Below are 18952 nucleotides of genomic sequence, written 5' to 3'. Positions count from 1 at the left end.
AGTCAACTTCATTTAATTTTGGTTAAAAATATATATATATAACATAAATTTTATTATTTTATCCTTTTTTTTTTTTTTGAGACGGAGTCTCACTCTGTTGCCCAGGCTGGAGTGCAGTGGCATGATCTCGGCTCACTGCAAGCTCTGCCTCCCTGGTTCACACCATTCTCCTGCCTCAGCCTCCCGAGTAGCTGGGACTACAGGTGCCCGCCACCATGCCTGGCGAATTTTTTGCATTTTTAGGTAGAGACAGGGTTTCACCATGTTAGCCAGGATGGTCTTGATCTCTGGACCTTGTGATCTGCCTGCCTTGGCCTCCCAAAGTTCTGGGATTACAGGGTGAGCCACTGCGCCTGGCCTATTTTATCCATTTTTAAGTGTACAGTTGAGTAGCATGAAGCACAGTTACATTGTTGTGCAACCATCTCCACCATCCATCTCGATAATTTTTTTCATCTTTCCAAACTAAAAGTCAATACCCATTAACCAATAACTCCCTTTTCTGCTCAGCCCCTGGCAATTGCCATTCTATTTGGTGTCTCAAGAATTTTCTTATTCTAGATACCTCATATACTTGAAATCATATGATATTTGTTCTTTGTGTCTAAGTAATTTCCCTTAGCATACATAATGTCTTCAAGGTTCATCCACTTTTTGTAGCCTTTGTCAGAATTTCATTCCTTTTAAAGTGCGTTATTCTTTTTGACACTTAAATTACAACAATTTTGGCCTGTGGACTCTATTTTTATTTTTTGTTCTTAGGTAAGTTCCCGCTGTGAAGAGGAAAGCCTTCTAGCCCGAGGTCGATCTAGTGCTCAGAACAAGCAGGTGGACGAGAATTCTTTGATTTCAACCAAAGAAGAGCCTCCAGTTCTTGAAAGGGAGGCTCCGTTTTTGGAGGGCCCCTTGGCTCAGTCAGAACTTGGAGGTGGACATGCTGAGTTGCCGCAGCTGACCTTGTCTGTGCCTGTGGCTCCGGAAGTCTCTCCACGGCCTGCCCTTGAGTCTGAGGAATTGCTAGTTAAAACGCCAGGTAAGGTGGGGTTGGGGTCTCAGTATTTGAGCAGATATGATTAGAGGAAGCAGGAGATTTTAGTATGTTTTGATGTAAAGCCAACATTGTATCTATATACAATAAACTACCCCCCTTTGTCCTGGGAAGTACTTAAAATGATGGCTAATTAGATATAGTTACTAACCATGAACTGTGGTACACTATCAAGAAGATGTATTTTTAATAACTATGCTCCTTGCTCCAGTGTTGCTCTTCATGATTGTTGATCAGCCACTGTGTAAATTAACAACCAGGATAACAGGGCTTCAAGAGGGGCACTGCACATTAGTGGAATAAGCACTATGCTTCAAGTGCTGGCTCCACCAATCCTTGTGTTCCTTGGGAAGTTGTTTAATCTCTGAACTTGTTTCCTCATCTATAAAATGGAGATCATAATATATTAATGTATAATGTTATATACCTGACAACATAGTAATTACCAGTTCATTAGAAGTTAATTACCAGTTACTTCTCACTTGATCATTCTTTATATATCACCTGGGGAGAGTTGGATCTAAACGTATTGTCTCTAATTCACCTTGTAACTATGGAATGTTATAGTCAGTCAAGGAATGGGAAGAATCCTCTTTTCTGTACCTCTTTAAATTTTGGATATAACTTTTTTACATTATCAACAGTAGCTTTTGATGTTATTCCTTAAAGAAACGATTCCAATTGTGCTTAAACTAGTTGGGTATAATAAAAAAGATTTTTGAAGGAATAGTAAAGATAGTTATTATTTCAGTACCTACTATGTGCCAAAACTCTATTAAGTCAGCTCTTTTATATAATTCTTTAGTGATCCTATGAATTATCTTTTACCTATTGAATTTTATTTACTTAGGGGCAGAGCAGAAACTGTAATCTTGGTCCATTTATGACCATTATCCAAGTTCTATTTCACTCCACTTCTCCTTATTTTGTCCTCACCAACAATCAGTTGTTATAAAGACAATTCTGTCCTTCTGATTTCTCCCTTAGTTATTTTGTGATTTAAAGTCACCACACATACATCCCTCACATTAGTTTGTGCTTGCATTGAGAACTATTTACTTGTTTTGTTTACTAATATTTTATAATAAGCAAATTACCTTCCTGCCTCTTCCCTTAAGATGACGGGGAAAACATCAAAAACATTGAGATTCATTTTGTGTGGTATACAGATTTTTTAAAAATTAACTTGTGCCCAGTTTCTAAATCATCTAATGTAAAGATACATGCATTTCAGGAAATTATGAAAGTAAACGTCAAAGAAAACCAACTAAGAAACTTCTTGAATCCAATGATTTAGACCCTGGATTTATGCCCAAGAAGGGGGACCTTGGCCTTTCTAAAAAGGTATGTTATTTTTGTAAGTTCTAAAAGAAATAAACTCAGGAAGTGAGAAATTTTAAAAATTACATTCTGAGTAGCAGTTACAACATTGATGTACATACATATAGAAATTATTGTGTGTGTCAGCAGGCATACATGATCTGAGATTTCCTACATGAAAGGCTGTTTTGCAGTTGTGTGACCATGTATGTGTATAAACTGGTTTCAGGTTTCCTTTCCAAGTGAAAAAAATTTTTAAATGCTTTGAAGATTAAGTTTGTGTTTGTTATAATTTCTTTTCTGGGTTCATATCCTCTTACTTGTTTTCTACTAAACTACTATCTCAAACATCACTAGTCTACTCTATCCTATTGCCGTGTCGTCATAGCCCTTTTGTTTTGTTTTTTTGAGACAGGGTCTGATTCTATCACCCAGGCTGGAGTGCAGCGGCATAATTTTGGCTCACTGTAATCTCTGCCTCCCAGGATCCCCAGTTAATTTTTTGTCTTTTTTTGGTAGAGACTGGATATCAATTTTTTTTTATGTGATGAATATTTTTTGTGTTTTATTCAAGAAATCTAGTGTGATGGCGGCCGGGTGTGGTGGCTCACGCCTGTAATCCCAGCATTTTGGGAGGCTGACGTGGGCGGATCACGAGGTCAGGATATCGAGACCATCCTGGCTAACATGGAGAAACCTCCTCTGTACTAAATATAAAAAATTAGCCGGGCGTGGTGGTGGGCGCCTGTAGTCCCAGCTACTCGGGAGGCTGAGGCAGGAGAATGGTGTGAACCCGGGAGGCGGAGCTTGCAGTGAGCCAAGATTGCGCCACTGCACTCCAGCCTGGGTGACAGGGTGAGACTCCGTCTCAAAAAAAAAAAAAAAAAAAAATCTAGTGCGGTGGCTCAAGCCTATAATCCCAGGACTTAGGGAACCTGAGGCAGTAGGATTGCTTAAGCTCAGGAGCTTGAGACCAGCCTGGGCAATAAAGGAGACATTGTCTCTACAAAACAAAAAACAATCCCAAAAAAAACCCCAGAAAACGGGTGTGGTGTTGCGTGTCTGTTCCCAGCTACTCAGAAGGCTGAAGTGGTAGGATGTCTTGAGCCCCGGAGGTCAAGGCTGCAGTGAGGTATAATTGTGCTATTGCACTCCACCCTGGGTGACAGAGCAAGACCCTGTCTCAGTCAATCAATCAATAAATGAAATTTTTGTGTACCCCATGGACACAAAGATGTTCTCCCTGTGTTTTCTTTTAGGAGCTTTTTGGTTCTGGTTTCACATACAAACCTTCGTTCCTTCTTGAATTTTTGAGATGGAGTTTTGTTCTCCCCATGTTGATGTCCAGTTGTTTTAGCACCATTTACCAAAAAATCCCTGATATTGGGTGGGCGTGGTGGCTCACACCTGTAATCCCAGCACTTTGGGAGGCCGAGATGAGCGGATCACTTGCGGTCAGGAGTTGGAGACCAGCCTGGCCAACATGGTGAAACCCCGTCTCTACTAATAATACAAAAAAAAAAAAAAAAAAAACAGCTGGGTGTTGTGGTACCTGCATGTAATCCCAGCTACTCAGGAGGCTGAGACAGGAAAATTGCTGGAACCTGGGAGGCAGAGGTTGCAGTGAGTCGAGGTCATGCCATTGCACTCCAGCCTAGGCGACAGAGGGAGACTCACTCTCTCTCTCAAAAAAAAATACTCCCTGATATTTATCCTCACCCTCTCTCAGATTCCCAGTCTCATTTAAGTATTAATTATACTTAATAAGTGTTTGTCACTGTTGAATTTTTACTTTTGGGGAGAGGGGGTTGCCATTAAATTTGGGATCAGAGCAAGAGAAAATCAGAATTATTGGTTATGGCTAGCACCAAACTCTGGAGAAAAGTGTCCTCTTGTCTGTTTGGGAGTCTGTCCTGCCATCTGACCTGGCCTACTTCATTGTTGAAGTCCTGGTTACTCTGAGGTGTATTTTGTCATAAGGCTAAAGCCATGATTCAGTTCCATTTTAGTTTACCAGGCACACCACCACCCTGTCTGCAGGTGGATTAATCAGTATGTCAAACAGAATGAGAGATTGATCTGTTCTGGTAGTGCTTTAAGGGTACTCTGGCCTAATGTATATCCACACTAGACTATATATGCAAAGTAAGTTACTGGCATCTTAGTCACATCCTCTAAGAAATTATTTGGTCTTTTTCATTCTAAACAGAACAGTTTGATTTTTATTCATATGGTATGATTGTTGTGTGTGTGCGTGTGTGTGTGTGTGTGTGTGTGTGCTGTTAATTTTTATTTTAAGTTATAAAATTGATCATAATAGAAATGAGAATATTTCCTGCATTATTCTCTGACTGTAGTTTGGGGAGCATTGTAATTATTTTGTTCCACAGCTTTTGGGTAACTGTTAAACAATGAACTAATTTGTTATCTAAATAAAATGATTGCTATTTTTTAAAAAATTACAGAAATGTATTTTGTGGATTTGTCTAGGAGTCTTGTTTTGTTGAATTGGATACCTAACATTTGCCCATTCATTTTACTTGACATAGACTTCTGATATATAGTGAACATGAGGAGAATTGCAGTCTTATGATTTATTAATATGATAACATGAGCATTCAGAAATTCACAGCTGTATTTTATCTTGTTTTAGTCCCAAACATTAGGAATTCTACAGCAAAAATGGCCTTTATTATTTATTTATTTATTTATTTGAGACAGAGTTTCGCTTTTGTTGTCCAGTCTGGAGTGCAATGGCACAATCTCGGCTCACCACAACCTCCACCTCCCAGGGTCAAGCGATTCTCCTACCCCAGCCTCTGAAGTAGCTGGGATTACAGGGATGTGCCACCATGCCTGGCTAATTTTTTGTATTTTTAGTAGAGGCAGGGTTTCTCCATGGTAGTCAGGCTGGTCTCGAACTCCCTCAGGTGATCCACCTGCCTCGGCCCCCCAAAGTGCTGGGATTACAGGTGTGAACCACCGCGCCCAGCCAGAATGGCCTTTACTATACTGACTTTTTGTGACCACTAAATGTTGTTTTATAGTTATGATGAAGACTATTATCATTCTTGTAGGAAAAGACATTTGCTTGGGGTGGAACTAATTCATACAAGTATATTCGTAGTGGGTGAATAAAATGTTTGGCTCTTGATTAGACTCCTAATGTTGAGTATTTGTTTTGAGTTTTAATGTTGCTTTAATTTGGATTAATCTGAAGTCATTTTAAGTTGGAATGTCATTCAGTATTTCAGAACTGTTTAATTTACAGTTCACGAAGTAAACAGGTATCTGTCAAATCTAATAGCTGTGAATACAGTTGTAGGAAGATGAATTATTTTTCTTTTTCTTTTTCTTTTTTTTTTTGAGACTTGCTCTGTCTCCCAGGCTGTAGTGTGCTGGCGCGATCTTGGCTCAGTGCAACCTCCGCCTCCTGGGTTCAAACAGTTCTCCTGCTTCAGCCTCCCGAGTAGCTGGGATTACAGGTGTGCGCCATTAGCACCTAGCTAATTTTTGTATTTTTAGTAGAAACGGGGTTTCACCATGTTGGCCATGGTTGGCCAGGCTGGATTCAAATTCCTGACCTCAGGTGATCTGCCCCCCTCGGCTTCCCAAAGTGCTGAGATTACAGGCATGAGCCACTGCGCCCGGCCAGGAAGATGGATTTTAAGTACAGGGTGGAGTGCAATAAAATTGAGCCTGTGGATCTCTGGGTACATACACCTTCTCTTTCTCCATTTCAGTCACAGAAAGCATTGTGTATCTAGTATATATGTTGGAAATCTCTGGCAAATCTTTATTTTTTCTTAAGGAGTAGGTGGTGTTCACAGGTCTGTTGGAGCATTGTTTTTGTTTTGTTTTGTTTTAAGATAGAGTCTCGCTTTTGTTGCCTAGGCTGGAGTGCAGTGGTGCAATCTTGGCTCACTGCAACCTCTGCCTCCTGAGTTCAAGCAATTCTCCTGCCTCAGCCTCCTGAGTAGCTGGGATTGTAGGCATGTGCCACCACACCCGACTAATTTTGTATTTTTAATAGTGACGGGGTTTCTCCATGTTGGTCAGGCTGGTCTTGAACTCTCAACCTCAGGTGATCCACCCGCCTCAGCCTCCTAATGTGCTAGGATTACAGGTGTGAGCCACCATGCCCTGTCTGTTGGAGCATTTTAAAATCTGATTCCTTTCCCCCTGAAGTTTCCGTTGAACCCTTTACTGTGGTCATGTTGATTTCTTTAATTGCTAAAACAAGTCAAAATTCAATATCCATGGTAGCTGACAATTCAGACTTTGGCATATAAAGTAAAGGGTTTATTTTTTCATTCCTCTGTAAATGGTGTTGTTTTCACTTATTTGTAGTGCTATGAAGCTGGTCACCTGGAGAATGGCATAACTGAATCTTGTGCCACATCTTATTCAAAAGATTTTGGTGGAGGTGAGTATTTTTGAGATTTAAAAAACGTAATGCAGTAGTAAGTTTGAAGCACGTTGTCTGTTAACCGCAAAAATTGTTACATTTGTAAGCCCGACCAGTGAGGTACAAGTTTTAAAACTGGTTTGCCCAAAATCTGCTTCCTGAAAAAGAAAAAATATTGATAAATTGAATATCTACTCTACCAGGACTTTTAGTAGGAATGCTACCTGTAATCTCTCTAAAGCATTACAGAGAGTTAGGTTATTATCTATAGTATTCCTGTTTTATAGAAGAAATGTGAAGATGAACAAGGTAGCAAGGTCAGGGAACTAAATCCACACCTGACCAATTTCATGGTCATACTCCTGTCTTCTTATCCACCCTAGGTTTTCTCCATGCCACTTCTTTCTTCCACTCTTCATTTGTCTGCCAATGCCATTTATTGATTAGTGTCATTTTTGAAATATTATTCCAGATTTGAGCACACTGCAACAGATGTGGTCTCCTAGCAAAGAGTATCATGGGAAGATTATATTTCATGTGGTCTACGATTATTAAATTTTCTAACAAGTAAATCTAGCAATATGTTAGCTTATTTTAGCCATGTGGCAATTGTAATCCCATAGGTTGGTCAATTTCCTTGTAAGATTTAAAAATAAGCTGCTTTCAAAATAATATCAGGCCTTTCATAGTGGCCCACAACTGCAATTTCAGCGCTTTGGAGGCCAAGATAAGAGGATCACTTGAGGCCAGGTGTTCCATCCAGACCAGGCTCGGCACTTAGTGAGACCCTGTCTCTATCTACAGTTTAAAAAAATTAGCTAGGCATGGTGGTGTATTTCTGTAGTCACAGCTACTTGTTAAGCTGACATGGAACGATCCCTTGAACCCGAGAGGTTGAGGCTACAGAGAGCTGTTGCTCACACTAGCCACTGTAGCCTGGGCAACAATGAGAGACCATGTCTCTTAAAATAATAGTAGTAATAATAATAACATCAGCTCTTTTCCTGTATTTTTATATTTCGTTTTTAAAATAAAACCTACAACGTGAACTTTATCCATTATAAATTTTGTGTTAAGTGTTCCAACTTACGAGAATTTCAAACCTTTCTGTTGTGCTCATATTAACTCTTCTTTTAGTGTTAGGCTGTGAGCAGTTTTGATGGCAGAGCTTCTCCAACTCAATCAGGCAGTCAAAAAAGAGCTCACTGAGGCAGTCTTCAAAACTCCAGTTTTCATATTGTTAACTAGCATAAATATCCTAAATGTTTTATGAAATACCTCTTAGATTCCTCTTTATGTTTCTATAACACAGTTGAAATGTGTTTAACGGAAAGTGCAGGAGGGACTAGAAGAATTACTTTTTTTTTTTTGGTTTGAGATGGAGTCTGGTTCTGTTGCCCAGGCTGGAGTACAGTGGCACAATCTCGGCTCATTGCAGCCTCCACCTCCCGGGCTCAAGCGATTCTCCTGCCTCAGCCTCCTGAGTAGCTGGGACTACAGATGCACTCCATCACACCTGGCTAATTTGTTTTGTATTTTTAGTAGAGATGGGGTTTCACCATGTTGGCCAGGATGGTCTCGATCTCCTGACCTTGGGATCTGTCCACCTTGGCCTCCCAAAGTGCTGGGATTACAGGCATGAGCCACTGTGCCCAGCCTCAACTCTCCATCTTAATCCTTTTATTTTTTTTATTTTTTTTTTTGAGATGGAGTTTTGCTCTTGTTACCCAGGCTGGAGTGCGGTGGCGTGATCTCAGCTCACTGCAACCTCTACCTCCTGGTTTCAAGTGATTCTCCTGCCTCAGCCTCCTGAGTAGCTGGGATTACAGGCATGCACCACCATGCCTGGCTAATTTTGTATTTTTAGTAGAGACGGGGTTTCACTATGTTGGTCAGGCTGGTCTCGAATTCCTGACCTCATGTGATCTGCCGGCCTCAGCCTCCCAAAGTGCTGGGATTACAGGCTGGAGCCATGGTGCCCGGTCTTTAATCTTTAAATCATATAGTGATTTATATTATTGTCTCCAATCTTGAAGTCTAGGGAGTGGTATCTTCTGATGACTAGTAAAATGCATTTCCCTTTCATCTATAGGATTTAATTCCTTTGAGGAACTACAAGATTTGTCATTTCAATCATATGAATTAAAATTTCTGTAATAACCTATACACTTACTATTTAATCTATATGAGGGAGAAGTTACATATGTGTAGCCATTTCCCTTCTTGTTATGTCATCATGAGTTAGTCTCAATTCTTATTTCCCCCGTTTTCCTAATCCACAAAGCTGGAGAATTAAATTAGTTTTAAGGTTGGTTTTTATTCTAATAATAGGATAAGAGATTTTGGACATGTGTGTTATTAGCCAGCAGATAAAACCTATTTTCCTGTCATAGGCACTACCAAGATATTTGACAAACCAAGGAAGCGAAAACGACAGAGGCATGCTGCAGCCAAGATGCAGTGTAAAAAAGTGAAAAATGATGACTCGTCAAAAGAGATTTCAGGCTCAGAGGTATTACTCAGTTCCTGATCTTTTCACCTTCTAAAGCGAAGCTACTTTTCATGCCAGAGGCCACATCCCTCTTTCCCTTGAGTTTTCTTAAGAATACTATTCTACTGAAATGGCTGATGGCCATAAGGAATCTTGGAGGAAAAGTAGAGCCTTATCCTAATAATAAGGCAAGGCATGTGTTGCAGCTGTCAATATGGTCTTTTTAAAAGATCATCACATCCTATGCTGTAGGTGTCCAATTAGGTATATAAGTGTTTCATCGTTAAGTAAACTTGTAAAACCAGAGAGCACAATATCAAGTCAACATATGATCTGAAGGAACTTAGATACTGTCCTATAAAAGTTGAGACTGGCCAGGTGCTGTGGCTCACGCCTGTAATCCCAACACTTTGGGAGGCCGAGGCGGGAAGATAACTTGAGGTTGAGAGTTCGAGACCAGCCTCGCCAACATGGTGAAACCTCATCTCTACTAACAATACAAAAATTAGCTGAGTGTGGTGGCGTGCGCCTGTAATTCCAGCTAATCAGGCAGAGGCACAAGAATCAATTGAACCCTTGAGGCAGAGGTTGTAGTGAGCCGAAATCATGCCACTGCCCTCCAGCCTGGGTGACAGAGTGAGACCCTGTTTCAAAAGAAAAAAATTGAGACTGCTGGCTGGGCGTTGTGGCTCATGCCACTCAGCAGTTTGGGAGGCTGAGGTGGCAGGATCATATGAGAACAGGATTTCGAGACCAACCTGTGAAATACAGTGAGACCTTGTTGTCTCTATTTAAAAAAAAAAAAAATTGAGACTGCTGTGGTTAGCGGGAAGATTTACTTGCTTATTTCTTGAGACCATCAGCTACTTAATCTTAGGACAATTTTTATGAATATCGGCCTTCAGGAAACAAAAGATTTAAAACCATTTACTTGCAAAGCATCAGTGCAATCATTGATACTATCTTTGGGTTTCCAACTTAGGTTAAAAGAGGGAAGACAGGTCAGCATCACACATTATGATGCAGAATGTTTCTTTCCAGGACAATTTGAATAGAATGCCCAAGAGGGGCATTATTTAGGAAACACTGATCTTGGAAGGACAAATAAGTAATCAAATAAACTTAAGAATGTTTTCTCTCCCTTAGTGAAACCTTAAAATGGAACAGCTCAGAAAGTTCCAGTGGAACAAACAGCCTCAGAGCAGTTAGTGGCAGGGCATGAGGCGCCCACTACCCGCCCAATCACAGCAGGGTTAGAACTAACATTGCATGCAGTCCGCCCGAGTGATTGGCTGAACATCTGTAAGTGCTTAATGGCTAGACAAATAGCAGCCCAGAGGGAGGGGGTCAAATGGAAGAGACATCAATAATACAGATGTGGGACATTATTTTTTCTTTGCAAGGGAGAACTAATGCCTCACAGGACGGCCGCAAGCCCCAAGGAGACTGTTGAGGAAGGTGTAGAACACGATCCTGGGATGCCTGCCTCTAAAAAAATGCAGGGTGAACGCGGTGGAGGAGCTGCACTCAAGGAGAATGTTTGTCAGGTAGAGAAATGTTTGCCCACTTGTGTTTTCATTGCATGTTCATCTTTAAAGGGAAACCCACTCCATCTCTTTATGATGGTTTCTTGGTAGAATAACAATGCTTTTGGATGATTCCAGTGGAGTCACTTTCTTTAAGGATTTCACCCCTTTTTTTCTCCCCACAAAGAAAGATGCTTGGAGAAATAGTTTAGTGTTGGTGAACCACCTGCCCCTAAGGCCCATGAAGGAATGAATATATGCCGTGAAACAAGTCTGAGATGGAATATGTGAATCTCTGGTTGCTTATTCAAATATAATTCTCCAGTACTTCTCATGGTGTCAGAATCTTTGGGTTTGTAAGGAACTTTTCAAGGGTAATTTTAGCTTTGAGATATTTTTCCTTTAATGTGGTGAATTTAGAAAGCCTACCACCTATATTAATTATTTAATAAATATTTATACAGTATTTACTATGTATGAAGTATTGTTCCAAGCACTTTATAAATATTACATTATTTAGTCATCCTAATAATCTCAGAATTAGAGTTCTGTGATTAACCCCATTTTAAAGATGAGGAAACTAAATTACAGAGAGGATAAATAGCTTGCTTATATTCATGAGAGAAGCCTGGATTTAAACTTCGGCAGTCTGGATTTAGAGTCTCCCTCGCCTTTTTTCTAACCTTTAAGCTCCGTTGGACTTGGTTGGTTTAGAGTCTTAACCATTATGTTGGATTGCCTCTCTGTGAGATAGGGGATTCCACTTTATTGTTAGAGACTTTGTGCGTAGAGTCAATGACTATTTGAATATATATATTTTTAATCGTCTTGATTTACCTATGTAATTCTTAAAATTTAGTATATAAAAACTTGAAGATAGGTAATGCGCAGTGGCTCATACTTACAATCACAGTGCTTTTGGAAGCTGAGGCAGGATTGCTTGAGGCCAGGAGTTCTAGACCAGCCTGGGCAACACAGCGAGACCCCTGTCGCTATTTTTTTAAAATTTGTCTTTTTTTTTAAATTAGCCAGCTGCAGTGGCTCATACCTGTAGCCCAACAGGTCAAGATTACAGACTTGTCTTTTTAAATAAACAAAAAACTTGAGGATGTTAGTTTTTCTTTTTTCTTTTTTTAATTATTTATTTATTTATTTATTTATTTATTTATTTATTTATTTTTGAGACGAAGTCTCGCTCTGTTGGCCGGGCTGCAGTGCAGTGGCACTATCTCTGCTCACTGCAAGCTCCGCCTCCTGGGTTCACGCCATTCTCCTGTCTCAGCCTCCCGAGTACTGGGACTACAGGCGCCCGCCACCATCCCCGGCTAATTTTTTTGTATTTTTTGGTAGAGATGGGGTTTCACCGTGTTGGCCAGGATGGTCTTGATCTCCTGACCTCGTGATCCGCCCGCCTCAGCCTCCCAAAGTGATGGGATTACAGGCATGAGCCACCGCGCCCAGCCAGTTTTTCTTTTTTAAATTGAAACCATAGGCCAAGCACAGCACTAATCTCAGCACTTTGTGAGGCTGAGGTGGGTGGATCATTTGAGCCCAGGAATTTGAGACCAGCTGGGGCAACATGGTAAAACCCTGTCTCTGCCAAAAATACAAAAATTAGCCAGGCATTACAGTGCTTGCCTGTAGTTCACCTGCTGGGGAGGCTGAGGTCATTGGATCACCTGAAGCTGGGGAGGTAGAGGCTTTAGTGAGCCGTGGTCATGCCACTGCACTCCCACCTGGGTGACTGAGTGAGACCCTATCTCACAAATAATAAACAGTAATAGATAAATAAGTTGAGGTCTCTAAAAAAGTAAACTCAGACCAGAAAATGTTATTGTGGCCAATATAATTTCAATCCAGTTTCTTTGCCTATTATCTTCACTATTACATTCTTGGACTAGATCCCAAACAACAGTCTTAATCCTCAAAAACAGTTATGCCCATTATTTACTTAGTGAGACAAGTCAGAGCGTAAATACATTTTACAAAGATCATTTAATGAAAAGATTAAAGGTAAGGTGACCCTGTGGTCCTGGCTTGTCTGGATCAGTCTTTATGTAGGTCCCTTGTGCTGTCATAATTTATTAATAGCACTTCCTTTCACTCTCAAGTGTCCCAGTTTGAAAGATAAATTACATGGTTATCCCAGTTGAAGAATTAGTCTATAACATTTAGTTAATGCGAAAATTTTGTTTCTAATTCACATTGTAATTAATGTTTTCCTATTTAAGTGCTGAAGGTCAGTTTTTTTTTTTTTTTTTACTATACATAGAAACGTTATTGGCATTCTGAATATTCAAAGTACAATTTTTACATGTGAATAGTAGATAATGGGGAGTCAGACATTTGAGGATATCTCAGACTATAGGTTGATAAAGTCCCTGAGTTCCCCTGTCAATTCCAGGCTACCTCTCTAACCTTTCTCCCTAAAGCTGCCCTAGTTTTTTATTATATAATTATATATTATATATATATAATTATATAATAAAATATATAAGTATATATTATATATATACTTATATAATAAAATATATAAGTATATTATATTATATAAGTTTTATTATTATTATAAGCTTTAATTCTTAAGTGATCAAGACCTATTCTGTTTCTATGAGTTCTTGAAGCTAAAACTTACTTGGTCACCTTTCCCCTTGTTTGCTTTTCATAGTAGTACAAGGCTTTAAAAATATTTGGGCTGGGTGCGGTGGCTCACACCTGTAATCCCAGCACTTTGGGAGGCCGAGGTGGATGGATCACGAGGTCAGGAATTCGAGGCCTGGCCAACGTGGTGAAACTCCGTCTATACTAGAAATACAAAAATTAGCTAGGCATGGTGGCGCATGCCTGTAATCCCAGCTACTCGAGAGGCTGAGGCAGGAGAATCACTTGAACCCGGGTGGCAGAGGTGGCATTGAGCCAAGATTGCACCATTGTACTCCATCCTGGGCGACAGAGCAAGACTCCGTCTCAAAAAAAAAAAAAAAAAAAAAAAATCATAAATCTTACAATGTTTTATAGTGACAGATGCCCATTGTTATTTCCTAAGCCCCTGTCTTAAGTGAGGCCCTATCTTAGCTGAGATTATTTCAGAAAAGTGATCTCTCTCTGGGATGGTTGTAAGTATGTCCCAAAAGGGCCGTTTAGACCTTGGTGGGAGCTCTTTTGGAACTTTATGACCCAACTCTAGCTAGCCAGTGTCTGTGGCTTGAACCATTCAGTAGCTTTCTGGTTTATCTCTATGCTCTTTTCTGACCTTTCTACTCTTGAACTCGTTTTCCATGTAGCAGTCAGAACAGTCTTTTTAAAAATGAATACCTGATTGTAGCCTTCCTTTGTTAAAGCTCTCCAATGGTACACCTTTGTAACTAGAATAAAATCCACTACTACGGCCCCTTGCCTCTTTCTCACCTCATTTTCTGCCATTTTTAACCTTTGTTTACTTTAACCCACTGACACTGGTTTTACTCTTGATTCTCAGACACGGAAAAACAGATAGATGTTTTCTTTCTCTTAACAGAATTGTGAAAAATTGGGTGAGCTGCTGTTATGTGAGGCTCAGTGCTGTGGGGCTTTCCACCTGGAGTGCCTTGGATTGACTGAGATGCCAAAAGGAAAATTTATCTGCAATGAATGTCGCACAGGTAAAGTAGATACCGAAGGGTCTTCCTCCAAAGAAAGTTTGAATTTTAAGTTTTTCAGGAAAGACATTTATTGGAGACACTATTTTGTGGCAACACTGGGCTAGTTGTTACAGATACAGAAATGGTGCTGTGGGGTCACTGCTTTCAGAAAAGCTACCAAGTGAATAATAAATGGGTAGCATAATACAGTGCAAAAAGCATTGTGTTGGTGATACATTTAGAGTGTAATGTAAGCAAAGATGAGCTAATGCCATAGAGGAAGATAATCTGTGTTTAGCTTTAAGAGAGAAAGAGAAATTGATGTCGGGAGGGGAAGGGCAGAAGGTCTAGTAATGAAAGTGTGTAAAACATTTGGGGAATATGGAATACAGGCCAATGTGTTTAGAGTTTAGGATATTTTAGTTAAGAGGCATAGGCAGTAACTAAGAGGGCTTCTTGGTTACTGGTAATATTTTATATTAATCTGCGTAGTGATTACATGAGCATGTTTACTTCATCAACTGTACTGTTAGGATGTGTGTACTTTACGGTGTGTACATTATACATCAATAAAAATATTTACCAAAAAAGTAAAAAGATTATTTGCGGGTTATAATGCTTAGATTGGGTTAGAAAATAGGAATAGTCAGCTGAGACCAGCTGGTAAAGCACTTCATAAAGCTGTGCTAAGTAAAGTGTTCTTTTTTTTTTTTTAAATAAGAGATGAGGTCTTGTTGTCCAGGTTGGAGTGCAGTGGTGTGATCATAGCTCATTGTAGTCTTGAGCTCCTGGGCTCAAGCAATCCTCCCAACTCAGCTTCCCAAGTAGCTGGGACTACAGCCACTTGCCACCATGCGTGGGTAATTTTTTTTATTTTTTGTTGAGAGGGAGGTCTTACTATGTTGCCCAGGCTGGAAAGTGTTCTCTCGCTCTCTCTCTCTCTTTTTTTTTTTTTTTTTCCTTAGCATGATATGTAGATGTTACAGCATGGAAACAGTGAAGAAATCAGGGCTGAGGTATAGATCTTACGCCTGTAAGTCATTGAAGCCGCACATATAGATCATACTTCCCAAAGAAAAAATGTCATTAGGGTACAATAATGGTCAGTGACACTACCTGGGCATATATGTTCTTATAACGAGTTACTGAAAGGAAAGGAGGAGCTAGTCAATATCTCTGAAGCCACAGGAGTCAGGTGTTATCTGTAGGGACAGATGCAGCAAAGACACTAAGGAGGTTCTGGAGTGAAGAGAGGCTTTTGTATGTGGCAGTGAGAAAATGCTTTAATTTTTGCCAGAGGATGTCTCATTACACTAGATTGAAGGGTGAGTGGATAGCCGTATACATAACTTCTTGAAGAAACTTGACTTCAGCAGAAAAGAAGACAGTACCTAAAGGGAGGATATTATAGGGTCAAGAGAAAAATCATTTTGTGTGTTTAAAACAGCTCTATTAAGGTAGAATTGAAGTGCAAAAAATTGCACATATTTCAGGTGTATGAGTTGATAAATTTTGGTATGTATATATGTATGCATCTGTGAAATCATCACTCCGCATTATTATTTTGAGATTCAGTCAGGTTGTTGTGTGTATTGATAGTTCATTTCTTTTTATCGCTGAGTAGTAGTTTGTTGTATGGATTTAATTGGTTGTTGATCCATCGATCTGTTAATAGACATTTGGGTTGTTTCCCGTTTTGGTTATTATAAATAAAGCTGCTGAGAACATTCAAGTTTTTGGACACTTTGTACCTTCCCTGCCCCTTCCCTCCCCCTCCCATTTTTCTTTTTTTCCCTTGAGACAGGGTCTCTCTCTGTCGCCTAGTCTGGAGTACAGTAATATGATTCTGGCTCACTTCAGCCTCAACCTCCCAGGCTCAAGCGATCCTTCTGGCTCAGCCTCCTTAATAGCTGGGACTACAGGTGCTTGCCACATGCCTGGCTAATTTTTTTAAATATTTTTGTAGAGACAGGATTTTATTACATTATTACCAGGCTGGTTTTGAAGTCCTGGGATCAAGCAGTCCTCCTTGTTCAGCCTCTGAAAGTGTTGGGATTATAGGTGTAACACACAATTCCTGGCCACATTTTCTTTTTTTGGTTTTTTTTTTTTTTTCCCAGATGGAGTCTCGCACTGTTACCCGGGCTCGAGTGCAATGGCGCAATCTCGGCAACCTCCGCCTCCTGGGTTCAAGCGATTCTCCTGCCTCTGCCTGCCAAGTAGCTGGGATTACAGGCATGCGCTACGACGCCCAGCTAATTTTTGGATTTTTAGTAGAGGCGGGGTTTCTCCTGTTGGTCAGGCTGTTCTCGAACTCCCTACCTCAGGTGGTCCACTTGCCTTGGCCTCCCAAAGTGCTGGGATTACAGGCATGAGCCACTGCACCTGGCCAACTTTTTCATTTTCTTAGTGATGTGTTTGTAAGACTAATAGTTCTTAATTTTTATGAAACCCAGTTTATCTGTTCTTTTTATGGACTGTGATTTGCTGTCATAGCTAAGAACTTTTGCTTAACCCAGTGTCACAAAGTTTTTTTTGTTTTTTTTTTTTCTTTTTAATCTGCGACAGAGTCTCACTCTGTCACCCAGGCCGGAGTGCAGTAGCGTGATCTCAGCTCACTGCAACCTCTACCTCCTGGGTTCAAGCAATTCTTGTGCCTCAGTCTTCCTAGTAGCTGGGATACCAGGCGTGCACCACCACGCCCAGCTAATTTTTGCATTTTTAGTAGAGACGAGGTTTCACCATGTTGGCCAGGCTGTTCTCAAACTCCTGGCCTCAGATGATCCACCTGCTTTGGCCTCCCAAACTCCCAAAGGACTAGGATTACAGGTGTGAGTCACCACGTCCAGCCAGTGTCACAAAGATTTTTAGTTCTATGTTTTCTTCATAGAATTTTTTAGTTTTACATTTCACTATTAGGTCTGTGATGTGTTTTGTATTAAGTTTTGCATATGACATGAGGTATAGAGAAGATAGAATTTTTTTATTTTTGGTTTTTTTAATTTGTGGGGTTTTTTCTCTTTTTCCTAGGAAAGGTATTATCTTTGAGAGTAGGACATTTTACCAGTTTTGGTACAGTGTAAGAAATGGGAGTCATTTATTAGTGCTCTTGGCTTACCCTATTTTCCTGCAATAGGGTGGTCACATCATTGTTTAGATTGCTCAGGTTTAATAATAGCTACCACGCCTGTAATCTCAGCACTTTGGGAGGCTAAGGTGGGCGGATTTTTTAAGGTCAGAAGTTTGAGACCAGCCTGGCCAATGTGGTGAAACCTTGTCTCTACTAAAAATACAAAAATTAGCCAGGCATGGTGGTGGGTGCCTGTAATCCCACGTACTTGGGAGGCTGAGGCACGAGAATCACTTGATCCCAGGAAGTGGAGGTTGCAGTGTGCTGACACCATGCCACTGCACTCCATCCTGGGCGAGAGAGGGAGATTGAGTCTCAAAAAAAAAAAGAAAAAGCTACCTGTTATTCAGCATCCGGTAGCGTTTTCCCTGTTTACAAATACATATTCAAATATTGTTCTTAAAATATTTATTTGCTGGATGTTCTCAGTGTTTATAGATAAAATGGGTGATTTGAATGAGCTTCCATTTCCAGCAGTTACCTGTAGGAGGATTCATGTTGAGGTCTGTTTACCTGTCAAGCTTAGGCTCTTTTTCTTATGTTGTACTGCATCTCACAGAGAGATAGAGGTCTGTGGTTTTTGTTTTGTTTTTTGTTTTGTTTTGCTTTTTTCTGAGACAGTGTCCTTCTGTGGCCCAGGCTGGAGTATGGTGGTGTGATCTCAGCTCACTGCAACCTCTGGAGTATGGTGGTGTGATCTCAGCTCACTGCAACCTCCACCTCCCAGGTTCAAGAGATTCTCGTGCCTCAGCCTCCGTAGTAGTTGGGATTATAGGCGCCTGCCACCACACCCAGCTAATTGTTTTGTATTTCTAGTAGAGACGGTGTCTCACTATGTTCCCCAGGCTAGGCTTGAACTCCTGGCCTCCAGTGATCCAATTGCCTTAGCCTCCCAAGTGCTGAGAACACTGCTTCTGGGCTGTTTTTGACTTTTCATTACAAAAATCTTAAGACATACACCAGGGTAGAACAATGTAAAGAATCTCCATGTATTCAGTTAATTTCAATAGTTACCAACTTCTGTCTCATTTTCTCCATGTATTTCAAAAGTTTTCTGACACAACATCTAATGTATAGCAAGAATATGTAATAACTTCTTTGTGTCATCTACCAGCCAGTTCATTTTCAAATTTTCTCATTTGTCTCAGGGATGTCTTTTTATTAAGTTTTGAATCAAGATCTAGATCCAAAGAGAGGCCAAAAACGTCTCTGTTTTGTTAGGGAGATACCAGCATTGTATGTCGGGTGATTTCTTGTAGTGTAAACTTTTTTATACATCTCTTAAGTTTCTACTTATCTATAACAATACTGCCCCCACACCTTTTTTTTTTTTTTCTTTTTTCTTTTTTTTTTGAGGCAGAGTCTCACTCTTACCACCCAGGCTGGAGTGCACTGGTGTGATCTCAGCT

General features: G+C 40.2%; 1 protein-coding gene across 9 annotated transcripts in view; it reads left to right on the top strand.

Moving 5' to 3' along the window:
• NSD1 (nuclear receptor binding SET domain protein 1) overlaps positions 1 to 18952 on the top strand; it is a 172478-nt gene that overhangs the window by 107143 nt on the left and 46383 nt on the right. For all 9 annotated transcript variants that reach the window (XM_030808483.1, XM_030808479.1, XM_030808484.1 and 6 more), the window contains 6 exons: positions 763 to 1033; positions 2283 to 2392; positions 6719 to 6794; positions 9170 to 9288; positions 10671 to 10814; positions 14311 to 14434. In XM_030808483.1, coding sequence (XP_030664343.1) covers positions 763 to 1033; positions 2283 to 2392; positions 6719 to 6794; positions 9170 to 9288; positions 10671 to 10814; positions 14311 to 14434 — 844 coding nt within the window. The remainder of the gene's footprint in view (positions 1 to 762; positions 1034 to 2282; positions 2393 to 6718; positions 6795 to 9169; positions 9289 to 10670; positions 10815 to 14310; positions 14435 to 18952) is intronic.

This window comes from Nomascus leucogenys, unplaced genomic scaffold, assembly GCF_006542625.1.
Source record: "Nomascus leucogenys isolate Asia unplaced genomic scaffold, Asia_NLE_v1 Super-Scaffold_3019, whole genome shotgun sequence".
Taxonomy (NCBI): domain Eukaryota; kingdom Metazoa; phylum Chordata; class Mammalia; order Primates; family Hylobatidae; genus Nomascus; species Nomascus leucogenys.
Note: the sequence above shows the minus strand (reverse complement) of the source record. Positions and strands in the feature narration are given on the sequence as shown.